Source organism: Aquila chrysaetos, chromosome 17 (genome assembly GCF_900496995.4).
Source record: "Aquila chrysaetos chrysaetos chromosome 17, bAquChr1.4, whole genome shotgun sequence".
In the NCBI taxonomy this organism is placed as follows: Eukaryota; Metazoa; Chordata; class Aves; order Accipitriformes; family Accipitridae; genus Aquila; species Aquila chrysaetos.
Genome location: NC_044020.1, coordinates 22318136 through 22338087, shown reverse-complemented (window position 1 = coordinate 22338087; position 19952 = coordinate 22318136). Strand labels below are relative to the sequence as shown.

Here is a 19952-nt window from a genome sequence, read left to right as displayed (position 1 = left end):
ATGCAGTTTGATCTGTTTAAGCTGTCCCTGAAGATCAGATTAGATATCTCTCCTTCTCTGTTCCTGTTCTGTGAGCACTTGTCTCAGCAGATTAATATAAATGGGCTTTTCTAGGCTTTCCTAACAACTAAATAGGAATAAACTACCACATCATTCAAAATCCACAGACCCGGGCTATGTTTTGTAGTGGATTATGCAACTGGGCAAATTGGACATGAGTTGCACAAGGCAATTCTGGCAGAACCAGTTGGAAACCAGCTAAGGCTCTTTGTTTTTCATGTCATTACACTGAAAGGTCTTAGGCAGGGCAACAGATGATGCCCTTTTCCCCTTCCACTCACTCCCACCAAGGTACAGCGCCCGGAGCAAAGGCAGTTTTCTTATTCTACTATTCCAGTACAGTCCAGGTTGCTACCACAGGAGCCCTTTTTATGTGCCACAGCAGCTTCCTCTGATAAGCCATGGCACTAAGACTCACCAGCCCATTTCCAACAAACTTGCCAACAGTCACCACACCAGACAATAGGGTGGCATAGTCAGGGTTCATTTCAGCATTTGCAAGAGAAAGGCAAGTTAGTCAGTAGCGTCCCTTTTCCTTGGCGAGAAGAGCCAGCATTCACCCATCCTGAGCACTGGGTAGGAGGTAAACACTTTGTTGCTTTTTTTGGTTGTGTAGTACAAAACAACTATTAAAAATGTTTTAAGATGTATATGGGATGGCCTAGTACCCAGCAGGTTTCACTGAGGCAGGGTGCCAGGGCATATTATGTAAAGTGTTGAACTTTACATGTTAAATTGGATATGGAACAGTCAGTTTCCACTCCTCCTTTCTGGCAACAGGCCCAGCCTCGTGCACTTCCATATAAACTGGGCCCCTCATAGCAGAATAGCTGCCCAAGGTATCAGCAAGACTCAGAAACTGCAGCAGTCCTGTTGACGATGGCAGTTCTCTTCTCAGGAATCAAGGGTATGCTCTTCTTCTTGTCCCTCCCATGCTTTTGTTCTTGTCAGCCTGCACCTCCACTGCTGCGTTTCTCCATCTTCCTGGATCCTTCAAACATGGTCTACCTCCGCTGGGACCATGACGAACAGGAGCTGATGACATTTGAGCTGCAGGTCCATACAACTGGCTGGGTGGCATTTGGATTCAGCCCTCACGGAGAGTTGCCTGGATCTGACATTGTGATAGGAGGTGTCTCCCCAAATGGCAGCATCTACTTCTCCGTAAGTTGAAAAGACTTCCTCTGCATCCCCCTTTGCCAAGGGTCATGCTCCAAGTATATTGGTTTGACAGCATAAGGGGTCAACTGGCTAAAGATAGATGTCCGAGGCCATTTGAGATCCTTAGTTGGCATGGGCTCTGACTGACAGTCCAGAAGAGCCCAGGTCTTCTGCAGGTCCTGTGTCATGCCTGCTACCCCATGCAGCTACCTGAGATACCCTATGGTATCCCAGCTGGCACTAGATGATGTTTAGGCAAATAAGCTGATCCCATCTGCAAGTGAAAACCACAACTAGAATTAATTAGATATGACTGAAGCAATCACCCGCCATGAAGCAAAAAGAGGCCGCTGGGAGTGTAACTTCTGATTCACCCAAACCAGACGTCAGTTCAGACAAGAGTCAGATGTGAAACTCCCATGTTTTCCCTCACTGAAGCTCTTCAAACGTTGATTTACTTGTTTTCCTCCGTAGTAAGCGGAGACATATGTTCACCTCCAAAGGTTACTTCTTCCTGATGATCTTAAATGTCTCCCTTAGGAATAGGATAGGACATCCTTGGGACTTGCTGTTTTTTTCCGTTGTCTGTAAAGGCAACCTCTAATGATAGATGACTGATAAAACAACTGGAGTTTAGAGGAACAAAATGCCACTGAGGGTGCTAAATAAAAAAACTAGGGTCTTGTTTTATTTTATTTTGTTTTAATTGTGAAAGAGAAACAGGCAGTTTAATGTTATCCAGATAGAGAAAGAAAAAGAGTTTACACCTATGAAGTGTTTACCAGTCACAGTGGTTTTATCTTGTTCAGCTGTTTTCAGTTCCCCTTTCACACAACAGTAAAATGTGTTTTGCATGAAATATGTCTTGGTGCTTGTCTAAAATGGGTGAACTTTGGAGGGGGTGAGGTAGCTAGCCTTACTTGTGGTTGTTGGTTGCAAAACCATTCTTGTAACACCCAGTTTTGAAATCTTTTTATGACTGTGACACAGGCAGGAAATTTTTGGCTGTGAATGACTACAGGGAAAAAAATGATAAATTTAGAAGAAACACTTGTTCTTTATTTTTTAATAATGATTTTTTTAAAAAGTGATTTTGGGTAAAACCAAAGCATTTAATTTCTCCTAAAAGAACATCCTGAAAGGAAAAATTGAAGTGTTTCGTTTCAAAAATATTAAATATTTCATTATTTTCAGAAGAGATATTTAACATTTTCAATGTTTTTCTGCATCGGTAGCTGAAACTCTCTGTTTATATTAGAAAACAATTTTGGTCCCACAAAAGTTTTAAGTTTTTTTCAACTCTTTTACATGTCAGAAAATATCTCCCAATTATTTAGGTCTGGAGACATTCCAGTAAGCAAGCACATTAATGACTACAAAAATCCACATTTGCTCAGTAGGCTGTAAAGCACGTCCACTGAACCTGTGGAAGAGACAGTTTGAAGAAAAAATTTGCTAGTTACTGTAAATGGAGTTTAAGTGGGGTTTTCCATTTGCATTCTTCCTTCTAACCCTCTCTGTCTTGCATTCTTGGTTTTTGTTTTAGTTTTCCTCTTTACTACAACCATAACAGTCATTATCTGAGTAATGTCCAACGGGTGAAAAACTAGCCCAAAACGCTTGTTTTCACAAAGGCAGGGGTTTTTATCAGTTGTTTACTGCCTTCCTCTTTCATAAGGTATATTTAATGTTAAATATTTTATTTATTTCAAAGTAGCTCCTTTGCAGACTACTTGTCTTTGAGTTTGGATCTTTTAATGAAAGAGTGCAACAGGTATTTCAAAACACTAGGAAAATGTAAGCTATATTTTCAAACTATGATGTGTCCCTATGTAAACTGAGCATTTGGGTTAGAGGAAAATTGCTTAGAGTATTCTGAAAGTCCAAATCCATAGAGAAATTCAAGAAGAAGAAAGAATATTAGAGGAGATACTGGGAAATCTGGCAAAAGCTGAGATTTTCATCCTGTCTGCAGCCACTGCCTTCTCATTTCTGGTCATCTGAACTCCTTTGCCACAAAAATATGATTCAATCTCAGTCAGTCTTCCCTTTCTGCAGCTGTGTGTACAGTCCCAACTTTTCACCTCATATTTTCAGAGCAGCAGTTTTTGTGGCCCATTCTGTTTGCAGTGAGATTTCTATAGGAACTAGACATTTAGATGCTTTTCAAACTCTGCCTCATGTTTCTGTGCCTTTTTACCAAGTAACAAATGTATTTGATGATCTCAGTCATGCAGTATTTGTCTTTTTCACTATGCCTGTGCTGCTAAAACCTTTGGTTAGCTTGTAGTTCCTAGGAGAGCTTAGCTTTGCATCCACAACCAGGCCCAGGTTCCAGGCAGTATAGAAAACCTAAGAGTTAAAGTGGAAGCTTTGGTATGCCTAAAATATTTTACTTTTGAACTACCTCTGCTTATTTTACTTCCCACCCTGTGTGGTTGAGCCAGATGCACTAAGATGTCCCAGCGTGCAGCAGGTCACTCGCTCGGGAAGCAGGGAAGATCCTCCAGTTTCCATCGTATCCAGGCCATCGTCTGGGTGATGGGACCCAGGGGCTGCTCTTTCCTTGAGCAGGTGGATAAAGCAAGGACTGGATGCTAGTTCTCTTCCATTGGTTTGTGGAAATCACCAGTGAAAGCAGAGGAGCTTTTTGGAGAATGACATGCTTTGGTAATTGCTGAGGTCCCACCAGTGGTACTTGGAAACATGACTTCTTGGAGAGTAGGAAGCCCTTGTTTTCTCCCTCTTGCTTTGACCACTGTTCCTTTTCCAGGATTGTCACGTGGTAGATGAGGCAACCCTTGAGGAAGATGGGAGCCAGGACTACCAACTGCTGTCAGTGACAGAGAATGAGACCTCCACCACCGTGCTATTCAAACGCCACCTAAGGACATGTGACCCCAATGACCAGGATATCACAGTAAGGAAGGGGGTTGCTCAAGCAACATCCCAAACAAACCTGCTCTCGCGTCCCACTGTATTCCCAGATCCCCCAGATCAGATCTGAGAATGACAGGTTTTTCTCACAACAGTACAATAACAGGAATATAAAGAAATACATGGAACCGTACGGCCACATTTATAATGCCCATTTCAAGGGCACTATTTTGATGTCATTGGTGGTTTTTTTATAATGTTTTCCATCAAAGAATTGGGAAGATACAAATCTCAACATTTTCTTAAGCTTGAACACAGCTCTTGAAAATCCTGCTCATTTCTCTGTCCGTCTTTTGTTTGCCAGACACAAAAAACCAATCTAGTGTGGGAGATAAAATTTTTGCTTGCTTAATATAAGGCAGTGTTTTGGTAAGAATTGTGTTTAGCAAGTTCAGAAAGTTTTTATAATCTCAGTCCTTCTCTCTTGGAAGAGAGAAGGTATTGGTATTGACTGACATTAAAAGTTTAGCCAACCCAAACTGGTATTTTAAGTCAGAGATTTTTTCAAAATTATGCTTTGCCAAGGTTCACAAGTATATGAACGCACACAATTTCAGAACTCTGAATATATAGACACTGTTTACACAGTTTCATCTTTACTTGAGGGACCTCTGGGTAAATCAGCATTATCCAAGGCTTAGCCCACTCAGAAATGTTTGTCCAGAATTCAGTGTACATTCACCATTTTTCTGCAGTTCAAATACATGTGCAAATGACTGGCTAGATGTCCTTGTAGTCACAAACCTTAATGACCTTTACTAATTGAAAGAGATCTAATCCCATTCTGAGTGGGAAGAACCTACAGACTTCCATGGCTGCTGCTGTCCTTACATGATGGGGCAGGTCCAGGCAGATCATTGAGCACATTTGTGCTCAACAGTAGCTGCTGATGGGGAATCAAGGGACTACAGTTTTGTCGGCTTTTTGTGTAAGTCCCTTAGTAATTCTTTGTAAAAATTGCCCAAAGTGCATTAACAGTATATACAAATAAATGAACTGCATCTGCTTGCTCCAGAAAATGCAAAGATCTGAAAATCTGATCTTTAGCACCATTGTACAGCTCCCACAGCTAGAACAGTATCCAGACACTCAGTATCTGAACGTTTAAAACCGAAGTGATGCGAGTTCTAAAATCTTTAACGAATCCCTCACAGTCTTTTTTTTCAGCTTTCTTTCATTTCACATACCAGCACTTTAAATCCATGCATACTTTAATAATGTGTGTGAAATGACAGTGAGTACAGTTTTCCTCGTGTCTTTTCCAGCCAGCACTCTCTCTTTAGGAAAAAAACATTATGTCTCTGTCTGGACAAGACAAATCTTGTGTGTTACACTGCTTACTTTCTGTTGTGTGTTCTGACATGTTGTCTTGAGTGTCTGGGTGTGTACCAAATATGCACAGTTATGTTATTTTAGGTGACTTCTAATTGCACATGGTTAGTATGTGGATTGAGTTTTAATATGTGTGCAGTGGTGTAAGTCATGTGATGTAGGGTGAATACACATGTGTGTGGTTGATGGGAAGGAATGAAGGAGATTTTCCAGTGAAACACTCCCATTACAGATGGACACAGCACGCCTCATAACTGCATTTGGCACTGATGACACAGTCCAATTCTTTGAAGGCCAAAGATTTTCCAAATCCCTTTTCTTGATGAGGTACAGAGGCCCATCTGACTTAACTGACCCCAAAATATTCTTCACCTATGACCTGAGGCTGGACAATGTAAGTATTGGACAAGAACTTTACTTGGCATGTCAAAAATTTCCCTTTCTTCTGCCTTTCTTTGCAAAGTTGATCATGCCCATGCTAGAAGTTTGGATTGCACAGGTCAAAAGATGGACATGTCTGATCTTGGAAACATGCAAATAGAGCTGGCAAGAGTGGGAATGAAGTGGGAATGGAAGGCTTCATGTGTGGAGGGTAAAGGGCTTATTTGTTAGGAAAATGCTGTAAGGTGTTGCCTGTTCCCTTGACTAGAGAGTTCCCCTGACTAGAGCCAAACATAGACTGAATTACAATATAATTATTAACTTGGGCATATACTTATACAGGTCTATTGTCCCATCCATATGGACCCTTATAAAAATATCTAGAATATACTGAAGATATTTACTGCTTCCCATCTTAGTTTCATAGGAACTACACAACATCACAGAGAAGAGAAATGATGGGTATACATTTAAATGCTCTGAGACAATTCTGGCTAAGAGCTCAGAAAATGCAATACATACTACTGCGTGCACTGCCTCCACTATTAACTTATGCAGCATCTCAGTGTCAGATGTAAGGATTTACCAGCAAAGCTGGAGCCCCCCATTAGCGTTGCCTCATGGTACATGTGCCATCCTTGTCAAATGGAGTTCAAAAGTGCCAACTCAGTGTGGTATTGCATTAACACCTTCCTTCTTTAAACAGCACCAGCCCACACAGTCAGCACTCACTGAAGATGCAGCAGAGTCTGCTGATCAGCGTGGGCAATATTCCATAGTAAAGAGGGGCACTATTTTTGTGTAAAGATTTGTGGGATTAGTGCTATCATGTGTTGTGCTTGTGACTCCAAAAAAACAGCAATTAAAACTGTTGATTGAACTGGATTCATGTTTCCCACGCTCAGTTCATGTTACAAGAGGCAAATTAGTAATGCAATTCCCTTTCGGGAAAAAAAACCAGAAAAAAATCTGAAAGAAAAAGAATTTAAGACCTGCTGGAGCTGACAAATGTGTTTGCCCTTCACCAGAATACAGTTTCCTCTTCTTGACCCTGTAATCCTCTCACTTATTGCAACCAAAACCCAAGCAGTCGCTTGCTGAATGCATCATCCTTCCTGCTCCCTCCAGTTCTGGGTCTCGTTCTCCTTGCACTGCCTCCCTTTGGCTTCTCCAGTTCCCTGTGCACATTAGTGAGTTGCCAGGAGAACCTTCAGGTGACTCCTGCGTGTTTCTTTTCCAGTTTGCTGTTCCAGTTGAAGAAACCACGTATGCCTGTACCTTTATCCCACTGCCCGTGGTCAAGCAGAAACACCATATCTACAAGGTAAACTTGCACGCTGCCTTACTGGGAAAAACAGGACAGGACAGACTTGCTCCTTCAATCATGTGTACAAATCTGTCTTTTACAGCATTTTAATATAAATTTGGGAGCATTCTGTCTGTCCTTCACTGCCATTAGGATGAGCTGGCTAATTTGTCTGGCTCCTGTGGAGATAAGCTCTGTCTTGTTTCTAGCTTTGGAAGTACCTTTGTCTTTATGTACACCACACCTGAAGAAACCTTGCTACAAGTCTAATGTCTCAGTGTAGTGAGCTCAGGCCATGTTACCTATTGGTATCTTTGAGAGCAAAGGGATCCTCCAGAATTTTCTATATTGAAAGGACTTTTTGTCCTTGGAGATTGCTAAGAATATTTGTATAAAAGGCAAAACTAACATTTTTGCTGTCCTGTTTTCAAGATTGAATATGCAAAAATGAAGAGAAAAGGAAAGAAACAGGAACTTTCCAAAGCAAGTCTAGCTTACTTCTCAAATTAAGACGACTGTGCTTCAAGGTCAAGCAACCCTTCTTAGTTTTGTGAGTTTTGAATGTTTAAAAACAGATGTTCCGCTGCAACAGCATAAGGCAAAATTTCATAAGAAAGACTTTGCATGGCCTGGAAAAAAGCATTTAACAGGTAATTCTGCAGAACAAACTCAGGAGTTTTAGTCAGTTCTTGTAACATCAGGATTCTGACGCCTGATCTCATCAGTGCTGGTAAAAAGTTCACTGATTAATGAACAGATACAAGTTATTTGCAGGGTTTATTTTAAACTATCTCGATTATAGTACTTTTGGTACAACTGAGGGAGCAGTGAATTATAGTGAACCTGAGATCAAGGTCCCTTATTTTGCTTTGCAGACAAGAAAATGGTGTACAAGGTAAACTATTTACATTTCTAATCTGGAACCACACTGCCCAGCATAACAGGTCAAATAGACAGCCCTGTGATTCTGATTAAGGGGAGGTGCTTTAGGGGAAGATGCAAATGGGGAGGTGCTTTAAAGGAAGATGCAAATCCTTTCTGGAAAAATGGACTCTGCTGGGTGCATACCAAAATGAGTAGATAAACCATCATCCAGTTTACCATCCATTTTGCGAATCAGATTCTATCTGTTTACCTAAGATATGGTTAACCACTCTTTCTAGTTGCCTGGTAAAGAAATATTTTAGGGTTGACAATAACTTTTTTTGACTCTTTCTCTTGGTTACAGTTCGAACCTGTAGTAACACCCCACAACATAACCTTGGTTCATCATATTCTTGTTTATGCCTGCGGCAACGCCAGCGTGTTACCCGGTGGCATAGATGATTGCTATGGAGCCAATCCAGATTTTGCCCTGTGCTCTCAGGTGCTTGTGGGCTGGGCTGTTGGAGGGGAGGTGAGTCTGCAGGGCCCATTCCCTTCCCCACTTCTTGTTATGAACAGTACTACCCTTGTTGGCAGCTTGTCCAGTAAGACCCCATAGTCCTGCAGGGCCAACCAGACTGGGGAAGTTTCCTCATACTGTCCCCACTCAACTACTACTTCTGCTGCATCAGGTGATGCTGGCAATTTCTACGTAGTTGTCGATACTCTGCGTACATGCATATCTTATTATCATATCTACATTAAACAAGTATCACATGTCACACACTAAGGCTTTCATTCTAACCTTTTAATAACATTGCCATTAATTTCACAAAATTCTCCTCACGCTAGTCTTGCATAACAGGTAGAAGTGTACCTACTTTCTGGTTTTTTTCCTACTGGCTCTGCCTCTTTTTCAGCAGAGTAAAATTCAAAGTTCAGTGAAATTGGTCCTTCTGACTGAGTGGCCTAGTTAGAAGTCAGTGCTGCACAAATTTTAGCATCTCTCTTGTGCCCTTCAGATCAAAATGTATTTTGTATTTCTATAGTATGCACGTACCTGGGGACGGAGAGAGAAAGGAGATAAGTTTTACACAAAACCCTTATACAAGTTTTATTCAGATTTTATGTTATGCAGTGCCAATACTGATATGAAATGTGCTGCAAGAGTGTACACATACTATAACCATTTCCTATTAAATATAGTATAAAAATAAAAATGAAACCAATCAAAAAGATAAATGAAAAATAAATTTTGAAAATTCTTCCTTGTTCCAATTCAGAAGGAAAAGAAGTGGAACTGGCAGGATTTCCCACAACATTTTGATTCCTTACAATGTCTAAGCAAATATTCAGAGACGCAAGAAAATAAAAACTTTCTTTTTGCAAGTTACCAATCAAGAAACACCAAAGAAGAGTTAAAAACTAACTACTTCATATAAGTTTATTCCTCCTCTTCCTCTTTCCACAAGTCTTATCAATTTCCAGATGAAGCTGCCGTTTCCATAGGGACACCTTGGGACCCTCAGTACGTCCGACTAGAAATCCATTACAGCAATTTTGACTTGTTACCAGGTGAGTAATGCTGGGCAGTTGTCTGACAAAGAACAGCCTCAGGATGGAGGCCTCAGACCTCACCTACAGGCCTTTTAGAAACCAGCTTCTGCACCAAACACTTCCATATGTTGCTCAGTACAACCTTCAGGACAGTAAGAAGAGACTGGACTAGGCCTCCATTCAGGAAGAACTTTAACTTTAGAAACATAGACAGTTATATCTGCTTAGATTAGACACATCTTACTATCGAAAAAGCTGAGCACATCTTCCTGCTATGATACTAGCGGGAGCGTTAGGGAAAATGTCAGGGAAATGTGGGCATCATGGGAAAAAGGAGCAGGGTGGGAAGGGACGGAGTGGCTGTGGAGGAATAGGTGTACCAAGGGTCAGGATGAAGTCCTGAGAGCCTAATAAGACCACCTCAGGCTTCTACTGCGACCTCCAGCACTCAATCCCTATTGCAGGTGATGAAGAATTGCCACCACGGTACTTGCTACCATTTTACCGAAGGGCAAACAAAAGCACGGAGTGATTTTATGGGAATCATCCGAGACTATGAGCAGGGCTGGATCCAGATGAATCGTCACTGTGAGTGAAGGTCTGTGCAGCCATGCACCTTGCACGACTGCGAGGCCGTACATTCCAGTGGACCAGAGCACTGGGGGTAGGGTGGAGGGCTTAGGCCCTCCTGTTAATCTGTGCCTGCTCCCAGCCTGTGACTGGGAGAGGGACACGCTACGTGCTGTTGCTTCAGGCCCCACTTCCAATGTTTCCGGAGTCATTGCTGAAGGAATGGTCATTTTTCTTTTACAGGCTTGATCGACAGCTCAGGGGTACGAATCTACTATACTCCGGAGCTACGGAAGTATGACGTGGGGGTTCTGCAAACAGGCATCTTCACTTTCCCTGTGCATTTCATTCCTCCTGGGGCAGAATCCTACAGATCTTATGGCCTTTGCAATTCCAGCCGGTTTGATGAAGTGAGTGTGGGGAAAGCTATACGAAATCCTTCTTGATGTTTCTCACTTTGGGCTTTCATCTTGCTCTAGATTTGTCCAAAAGCTGTTTGGTGCAAGGTGCTATCTTAACCTCCATTTTTGCATGTTGCAAAATGAGTATCCTTTCCAATAATACTGCTCAGCAGATACCCAAGATTTGGCCCAAGAGCATAAGCAGAGCTGTGTAAGCATGTCAGAACCGTGGCTCGAATACCCATTCACCCCATCTAAGTGAAAGGGAAACAAACCCCAAAGGACGTAATGACTTCCCAAGAGCCCCGAGGGGCTCCGCTCCACCACATGCAGGAGGCCTTTGTCCTACCATAGGTGTGTGGTACTGGTGCAGGAAGGCAGGTACTAGGCTGGAAGGATGTGGTGGTCTCTCTCAGGTCAAGAAGGTACCTCCAGAGTGGAGATCTAACATCCCTCAAAACACAGCCAAGAGGCTGCTAACAATAATCAGCTCTGGTGGACTGTGGGATCCAGGGGGATTCACGGGTCCCTCCAGGATGGCTAGATGTGAGGTTGCCACTTTCCCCTTTCCCAGGCCCAGCTGGTGCTGAGGCTGGGGGCAAACTCCAAAGATACAGACACCCCGTACCCCACCCAAACACACACCCCCAGAGAGCAGACTCAGCTGGCCACAAACAGATCAACACGGGCAGGAGGACCGTACCTTTACAGGCACCCGCACGAGCATGGAGAACAAAAATGACCCAGTCCTCCTCCTCTCTGGCTAATCAGGCTTAAAGTTCACTAAAGGAACATCACCATACACTCACTCACTCAAGCTCCTGTATGTGATCACATTTGGGGGTCTCTCCGATTTCTGGCCCAGACTATAAGTCCTTTCAAACATCTGTGCCCTGGACCTTGGGTCCTTCCAGCTTGAAGTTGCCTAGTGGAGGATCCCACCCCAAAACCACATGCACACATATATACACACTACAGAAAGCACACTCACCCAGAAAATAGTTAGGAACAGAGTTTAATAAGATAGTCTAGATTGGAGCGGTCAGGTGCCAGGTTTGGTCAGACAAACATACTGACCAGCAGTCTGCTTAAGTACAACTGGAGTCTCCACGTCTTCTCTCCATTTCCCATGTTTGTTTCTCTCTTTCCCTAACTTTGACCTCTTCCCTAAGTGTCCGATAATAAATTTTGCACAGTCCCACAATCCACTTACAATATCCCATAAATTTTGCACAGTCCCACAATCCCCCACGAACAACCCATAGGTTTGCTCTCTCTTATGAGACCTGTAGTAATCTTGTTTTTCTTCTTTTCATCAATTTTCAAAGATTTTCTTTGAACCTTTTAAGGTTTACATTTTGATGGTTCTTTTAATGGTCCGTTGATCAGTGTCTTTCTTACACTTTCTCCTTTTACTCTTTCTATTATCTGCTCTTTCTTAGAGTTCATGTATCTGCATGTTTAACTTATTACCTCTCCTATATCTTGTCTTTGCTTTTTACGTAGCTGATATAGCAAGATATGCTTACAGTACCCAGCATGAGATATCACAGACTCAGACAACTATGCCAGAATACCTAAAGCCAGAAGAGCAATTTTCAGAAAGGCTCACCAGACCAACCTTTCCATTAGTAGTGACCTATATAAGGAAATGGAATTAAGCCTCCATTTAAAAAAAAAAAAAAAAAAAAAAAAAATTAAGCTGACATTTATATGAGTTCCATCAAGCTTTTGACTTGATGGGCAGGCCTAAAACATAGTGTTATGCTCTGACTGCCAGGCTCTGACCTACTTCATTTTGAACTGCAGATGAATGGGATGTTGGTTCCAGATTTGCATGTATTTGCCTACTTGCTTCACACCCACCTGTCTGGCAGAGGAGTGAAAGCTGCTCAATACCGGTAAGAGAAGGAAACTCACAGTATTGCTGCCCATGCCACAGGATCAGTCCCTGCCTCTTGGCTAGAGTAGATGAGAATGATGTTCCCAGGTTAGTCTCCATCCGTCTGCCAGTGCAGGAGACTGTGCAGTGTCTGAATTGTAGTACAGAGAACTGGCTCTTAGGGAAAGAAGGATCAGCTCAGGAGAAAGTAAGAGACCGCGACTGTGCTTCCTGTTAAATAAAACAGGTCTAAGCAGTGAGATCAAGCACTGGACTGCTGCTCATCCCCACTAGTCACCTGCTAGACGGTACCCTTGCATAGCTTGGTCCTGCCGCCCAGACTCACCCGAGGCTACACAGGCACAGCTCTGGGGATTGCATGTACCAGTTCCCATGGGCTGCATGGGCAAAATTACACTGGGTTTGGTTTCCTTCACCATCCTCCCCCGGTAAACACTTCAGCACCCCTATGCGCTCTCTGATCACACCCCAGTCCGTGAAGCGTGTATTCTCAGTTTCAAGCTATGACAATAGCCAGTCATGGTCTGCAGCATAGCATTTGAACACTACTTCAGCCATTTGGAATCTGAAAACAAAACAAATCCCAGAATTAAAAATTAATTGTGCTTTAGGCCAAAGAGGTATCACAGAGGTCTAAGTGCTTGGTAGTATAGGTATAACGCCTATCTCCTCCTTAGGTTTCTAATTTCAGAATAACCCAACATGAGCCAAGCATCATGCTGCAGACAGTTATAGGGAGGCAGACCCCTGCACCGTCTCACGTACTGCCTCACATGCTGATTCACTTTGCAGAAACTCCACACAACCAGTACAAAGCTGAGTTATGAGCAGGGCAGGTGTTGTCTTGTTTGGCTTCTAAGCACACATATGAAATATCATTCAGCAGAATCTAGGTTGTTCCAAAATGGCACATCTGCCCTTGAAGATGGCCTTCGTCAGTTATCCTTAAACACCAATGGCACCCTACAATCAAACATGGTTTAAACACCCTGGCCCTGCGCCTCTCTACCCGCTCCCCAGCCTGTCAAGGAATGGGGCAGAGTGAGTAGAAGCTCCATCAAAGGCAACCTCAAAAAAGTGGGACTGACAATTGTCTGATGGGTATTTTCCCCTCTCTGGCCAGTGGTATCTGCAGAATGCTCACCTACCAACCTCTGCAACCTAACTGTGACATGGCAGAAGCAGGGGAAAAACTTTTATGAACCTTGGGAAACGAACTTGATCTGCTCTGCCTAGGCTAAATAAATGGGGATTTTGTAACTTGAAAGGTGCATTATGAATATGTCTGCTCCCCAGTTATGCGTGTCTGTGTCTCTCAGGAGTAGCACATTAGAGCTGGCAAATGTGGTTGTCTCTTGGAAAAGGAGCAAAGTAGACATCAATAAAACCTATTGGCTTCAAAGCCATCCCTCAGTTTCAGTGCTAGTGATCTCCAGCCCAAACTGGCCTGACACTTGGATTGCTATGCTAGACAGCAAGAGAACAGGAGTAAGTCTCCCTCCATCTTACTAGCTAGCATCTTCCAAGCGTATGCTCCAAGGAGAGTTTTCCCTAGGCTTCAGAAGAAAATGGAAGCTTCTGTCTCTTTGCTAGGAGAGTTTTCCCTAGGCTTCAGAAGAAAATGGAAGCTTCTGTCTCTTTGCTAGGAATCACTTGTGGTCAGCCTAGAGAGGACTAAGGCAACAGTTCAATTTACTTAGGATGAGCATATATGTAAGAAAGGACCTCTACAGACTTTACCATGCCAAGACCATGTCCTGAAGCCATCTCAAGCCCAGGCTCCAGAGCAGAAAGTCAAGTGTTTGAAACACCTTCTGAACAGAGACGATTCAAGCACAGTGAGCAGTTGGGGGGACTATTTTTTTCTGGGTTTTCCCCTGTAACACGTAGGATAACTATGTTGTTCTTAGTCACTTGTCCAATTAGTGGAGCTCCCAGACAAGCTTTGGAGCTTGACCTTGGCAGAATATAGCAGATTGTGATCTTTGATAGCGATTTAAGGGGCAGGCCTGTCTCCTTTTTAGGTGTTAATTCCAGAATATCCTAGCATAGGCCAAAAGTCACACAGAGCCGGTATGAGTGACTTAGCCAGAGCTATTTTGTTCCAGACAATAGCAATAGTTTTTGGCTCCTGCTCTTTATGCAAGTCTCACGGTATACATAAACTGTGTGTCATGTGACAGAACATCTTCTTTCTTGACTTGGGCTTTTGTGAAGCCTGGCCTCCAAGCCAGCTTCCTCCCTCCTGAACCCATTTTACTACAAGATGTAACTGGACAGTGGCACGAGCGTACCAGTCCGCCTGCTCAGAGCTGCCAGCAGTCACAAGGCGAGCCTACAACAAGCAAGCAGGGTGCGTGAAAAGCCGCTGGGACAGCCTGGCCCTGAGCACCACAAGGATTTGTGGGCTGGATGCCTTGATGCACTTTGCAGCGTGCACGGTGGAGGTACTTAGCAAGATCTAAGGACCCATAATGTGGATGGAGAAGCAACGCTCAAGCAGAGCGGAGACCACCTAAGCAGAAATATCACGAAGCACTGTAGAAATAGCAAGGAAGAATTCACATGTGATATTTCTGCATCTGCAAGGGAGGTCCTAAACAGCCTGCCAACACTACTCTGCTAGGGTCAGAGAGTCTTTTTATTTAGGACAGTGTTTTGTAATGCAAATGTTGGAGTTCTTACTTCTGGGATCCCAGACTGTCATCTGAAAGGCAAAAGTTTCAAGGCACAACAATTACTGACATTTAGAAAGTCTATATTTGGACTCCAGACCAAAGAAGGTTGGGTGAAAAATTTCAAGTTTATGTCTGGGACTGACTGTCACTGAAAATACATTCTGTGAGTTACGGTACAAAAGAGATCAGGTGTGATTTCTGGAGGGGATTTTTCTTGGCTCTGTTTATTTCATCCAGGAATCAGTTATTCCACAGCCCTCCCTGGAAACATTATAACTTTCTCTCCTTATTTGTCTTCCCCAGGAATGGTGAGCAGCTGAGGATCATCTGTGAGGACAATCAGTACGACTTCAGACTGCAGGAGATTCGGGACATGAAAGAAATCCTCATAATCAAACCAGTACGATCCTCCCCTGGGATGTAGCCGTGGGTGGGCAGGCTGAGGAGGTGGCAAGTACCAGATGCGTCAGAGCACACCGACATATTCTGTCCTTCCTTCCACCTCAGGCTGTGGCCCATTGTTTTCACACGGTTCCCCGGTTCCCCATGTTGCGAGTGGTTTTTTTGCGTTCTTTGCCTGTACCGCTCTGATGGTGTGACCTACTGTGTTCCCTAGGGGGATGAGATCCTGGTCGAATGCAATTTTCAGACGCTGGATCGATCAGGGATTACTTTTGTAAGTTTGTTTTTCTACCTACAAATCTTCCATTGCTTTTAAAGTTAGTTTATCAACATTAAAATCTTTTTGGCAGACATATCTCTTCCCCAAGCAAATACAGTCCTGGTAAAAATTTGTGTCAGTCACAATATCATAGACATACTGAGGCATGCCTTGCACGGTTGCTCCATAGCTGGATAGTAGCTCTCCAGCAAGACCCTCCTAATACAGGCTTATGAACGGATCCCAAAGCTATCTTGCATCTAATACCATACAAGCTAACTCTTGTCCAAAATGTCAAGTGGAAGTAGCAAAACTTGCAGCTAAGTTGATTTTCAATCATTGAACACTTGGATTTAGTGGACAGGCAGAAGTCAAATACAGGAACTGACATAATCTGGCAGCTGGATCTGATCTGCACTTCTCAAAACATAAAGACATTCTTTTTAGTTCTTCTTATTCAGACCAGACACCAGTTTTGCAGAACTTCGCACATAAACAGTTATTGTCATGCTCAAGCTTCATAACTTATTTTAGAGCATATGCCATGCAGAGTAGTTAATTACATTATTGCATTTAGAAACGTGCACAAGAAACTGAGAGGTTTTGTGAAACCTAAAGAGGATTACAGAGCTTATATTCACAGAGAGCAAGACTGTTTGATTTGGTTGGGCCCATTCCAAAAGTAGGGATCAACTGAAAAATTCTGCTCTGGATGTCACACCCAGTTAGTTCCCTGAATCCCAAAGGTTCAGATTTTGGGATCTTGTAGATTGAAATAAAAATATGGTAGTTTTCCTGAAGGAGAGGATAAGTAGATTTAGGTTAGAAAACCACAGAGCAACCTATTTATCAGACCCTTGTGAGGATACTTTGATCCTCTGTTTCTAACTTTCAGGAAAAAAAAAATTCCTTTTTTTTTCACCAGACAGGATCTGCATGAGCTGTGAACAAGAGTGCTTTCCTGAGGAGAAATAGTCTCCTCGTTGTGTCTCAGCAGACCTCTGCGTCATCCTTGTGTCTTTGCAGGGTGGGCCAAGCACCATGGATGAGATGTGTCTGACATTCCTCTTCTACTACCCTCGTAACAACATCTCCAGTTGTATGGGCTTCCCTGACATACTGTACATTGCGCATGCACTCAAACAGGAGGCTTCAGAGTGAGTCCTGAGTCAACATGTTTCTGGAAGTAGCATAGCAAAATGTGGCTATAAATAATGGCAAATGGAAAAGATAATGAAAATAAAAAGTTGCTGGTAGGGAAGAAAGAGCCATGTACCTGGACCTGTCAAGTTGAACTCCCTTGTTGCAGGAATCTATCAACTGTGATACTTTAACAATCTCTTCTCCTTTATCTTTTTTCCCCCCTTCCTGTTTTATTTTTCCCCTCCTTCCTTATCTTCTCATCATTTGTCCTCAACCCCCCATTGCCCCTTACTCTTTCCCCAGTGCAGTGGAAGGAATGATGGCCATGGAGTTTGTTGACTGGGACAATGATACTGTCAAAATTGCAGAGAAGGCAGCCAAGGAGGCAGATCAAGTAGTCATGATTAAAACCATTGACGTAAGTCCCCCTTTCTGAGCAATTTGTGGGTGGGGAAATGGACTTGGCTCTGATGGTCCAAGAGTAAAGCACAGCTGAGAGATAGAGCCGACACATAACAACTTGGGTAACACCAGCTCTTCACAGCTTATCCATGGCTATAGGAACTGAAAGGGATTACCTGAATTATGAAGTCCTGCCTTTTAGGCTGCAGTTGCAAGTAACTGTCCAAGATATATTTAGTCATCACTTACTTTTGAACTAAAAAAGCTAAAAATTCTTCTCCAAAGAGAAAAAAACACTCTTGCGTCTTGGTAATATAACAGTGCCTAGGGGGTGATGCCATGGCAGGGCATTTTTGACAGAATGAGCAATAAAATAGTGCTGAAGGTCCTTCAGACAAGGAGCATACAAAGGGAGTTACGATGATCCAGAAAATCCACATACATGGAACATAGCTTCCTGGCTCTTACTTATCTGACTGCATTTCAGTGCATCAGTGTGGCACCTACTCATCTTAGAGGTGAATTAGGGAAAAAAAATCTCTTAAACTGAGAAAGGATCAAAATTCCATCTTCTTCTCCTCTCTCAGAGAGCTTCTCTGCTGTCAGAGGGGAGACCCATGTTGTGACTTTCTCTGAAATGGCTAGTTACGCATCCAAACAGCAAGAAGACTAAAACACATCCAAAACTTGCAGTCTAATGCCAGTCTTGTGGCTCCCAAGTTAGAAACAGATCATGTAATTTTATTTTTCCCTCTTTCCTTCCATCCCCAGGAACTCCAGAGAAATGAGAGTGGTTTAATCAGAGACATTAGTATTCCAGAGCGGCCTGCCTGTCACAATATTTCTGGACACCTCTCACTGTCAGGTCTGAGGGCCACTGCAAACCTCCGTTTGACCGCAGTATGCACTTCTGAGTCACCAACCACCAAAGAAACTGCTATACGTCCTCTTCTTTCTCTCACACAGCTGGTGTTTTCTTGGTTGATCTTGGCCTCCGAGTATGGGAAGTGAGGGGCGGAATACCAAAACAGATCACTGGCCCGTTGAAGAAGCCTCTGTAATTACCACCTGGTAGCGCAGTATTCCAGATCTGATGGCCCTGAACATGAGAGGATACTTACATAATAGAAAATTGTCTCCCTTTGGAAGAAATAGGTTCAATGGGCATTGGCATTTAAATGGGCATTGGCTTTTACTTTATTTTCATTAAAAATACTTTCTAGTACAGTTTGTTCTAAATCAGAAAAGCAATGTACTATAATGCAGTAAAGACAGGAATACACTCATCTCTTCAGTAGCTGCTGCTTTATTATTAAATCCAGAGCTTTCATAGATGGGCCTCTATATGTATTTGCTCACTGGCATTTCAGTAATCGTTATCTAGTCTCAAGCTATCTACATACTCCCTGTACTTAGGTCAGTCGGCTCCTTAGTTATTAAATTGATTCTAAAACTAGTCCTGCCATATCCATCAATGACTGCATGGCAGGAAACTTACCTGCTGATTGCCAGGTAATAATGAGGCAATGGCTCGGTGCTTACTGAAAAATAGACCTTATACACTGTCATATAGCAAACCTACGAATTCTAATTTTACAAAAGCTAAATCATTTGCTGTTCTATTTTCTTATGTTTTCCCCCAATGCATGCATGACAATTAGAAGAGCAAATCTGATAATAGTTATGTTCTTTGTCACCATAATGACTCTTCCAAATTTCAAAATTCATACTGGTACTTTTCAACAAATTGTCTCTCCACATTCCCCAAGGCAGAGTCTCTGCTTATTTTGACAATAATTAGTACACCAGGTAAAGACACCCTCGGACTTTAAAAGCAAGCATCGCAAAACAGAGTGATTAGGAGGGTAACTAACCATGCAGAGTGGATTCCTTCCTCATTGGGCTGATGAACATCTATTAGCTAGTAATTATCTTGGCTAAAACTGAAGCATGGACAGAAAAAAAAATAAAATTCACCTTGAAGGCAAGCTCATTAAGAGAATCCATGAGATTCTAAGAGAATCATCCAGACACTCAGAGCTGTGTCCCAAAGAATACATACATTACTGAGATCACTATGCTGTGCTTAGTAACATGATTTTAATTCTCACAAAATATTTTCCCCTTCAAATTCCTATGGGAATATATGACATACCTTCTCACTCACAGTGTAACCAAGTCACAGCAAGGCTGGTAGTACTGAGTGAGACATTCATCCTCCCTTGTATTTAATTAGGGCAAAGGGCTTTAGAATAGAATAGAATAGACTAGCATAGAATAGAATAGAATAGTTCCAGTTGGAAGGGACCTACAACAATCACTTAGTCCAACTGCCTGAGCACTTCAGGACTGACCAAAAGTTAAAACATGTTACTAAAAGCATTGTCCAAATGCCTCTTAAACACTGACAGGCTTGGGGCATCGACCACCTCTCTAGGAAGCCTGTTCCAGTGTTTGACCACCCTCTCGGTAAAGAAATGCTTCCTGATGTCCAGTCTAAACCTCCCCTGGTGCAGCTTTGAACCATTCTCATGCATTCTGGCACTGGATCCCAGGAAGAAGAGCTCAGCACCTCCCTCTCCACATCCCCTCCTCA

General features: G+C 42.8%; 1 protein-coding gene across 1 annotated transcript; it reads left to right on the top strand.

The window, feature by feature from the left end:
* The first annotated feature begins 357 nt into the window (after positions 1-357).
* LOC115352390 (putative DBH-like monooxygenase protein 2) lies at positions 358-18688 on the top strand. Its single transcript, XM_030040501.1, has 13 exons — positions 358-1224; positions 3995-4141; positions 5723-5884; positions 7112-7195; positions 8406-8573; positions 9514-9616; positions 10412-10578; positions 12379-12470; positions 15454-15550; positions 15767-15826; positions 16838-16968; positions 17258-17372; positions 18128-18688. Exons 1-13 carry the CDS (start codon positions 940-942, stop codon positions 18365-18367), a joined length of 1851 nt encoding a protein of 616 aa, XP_029896361.1. The 5' UTR covers positions 358-939; the 3' UTR covers positions 18368-18688.
* The last annotated feature ends 1264 nt before the right edge of the window (positions 18689-19952 follow it).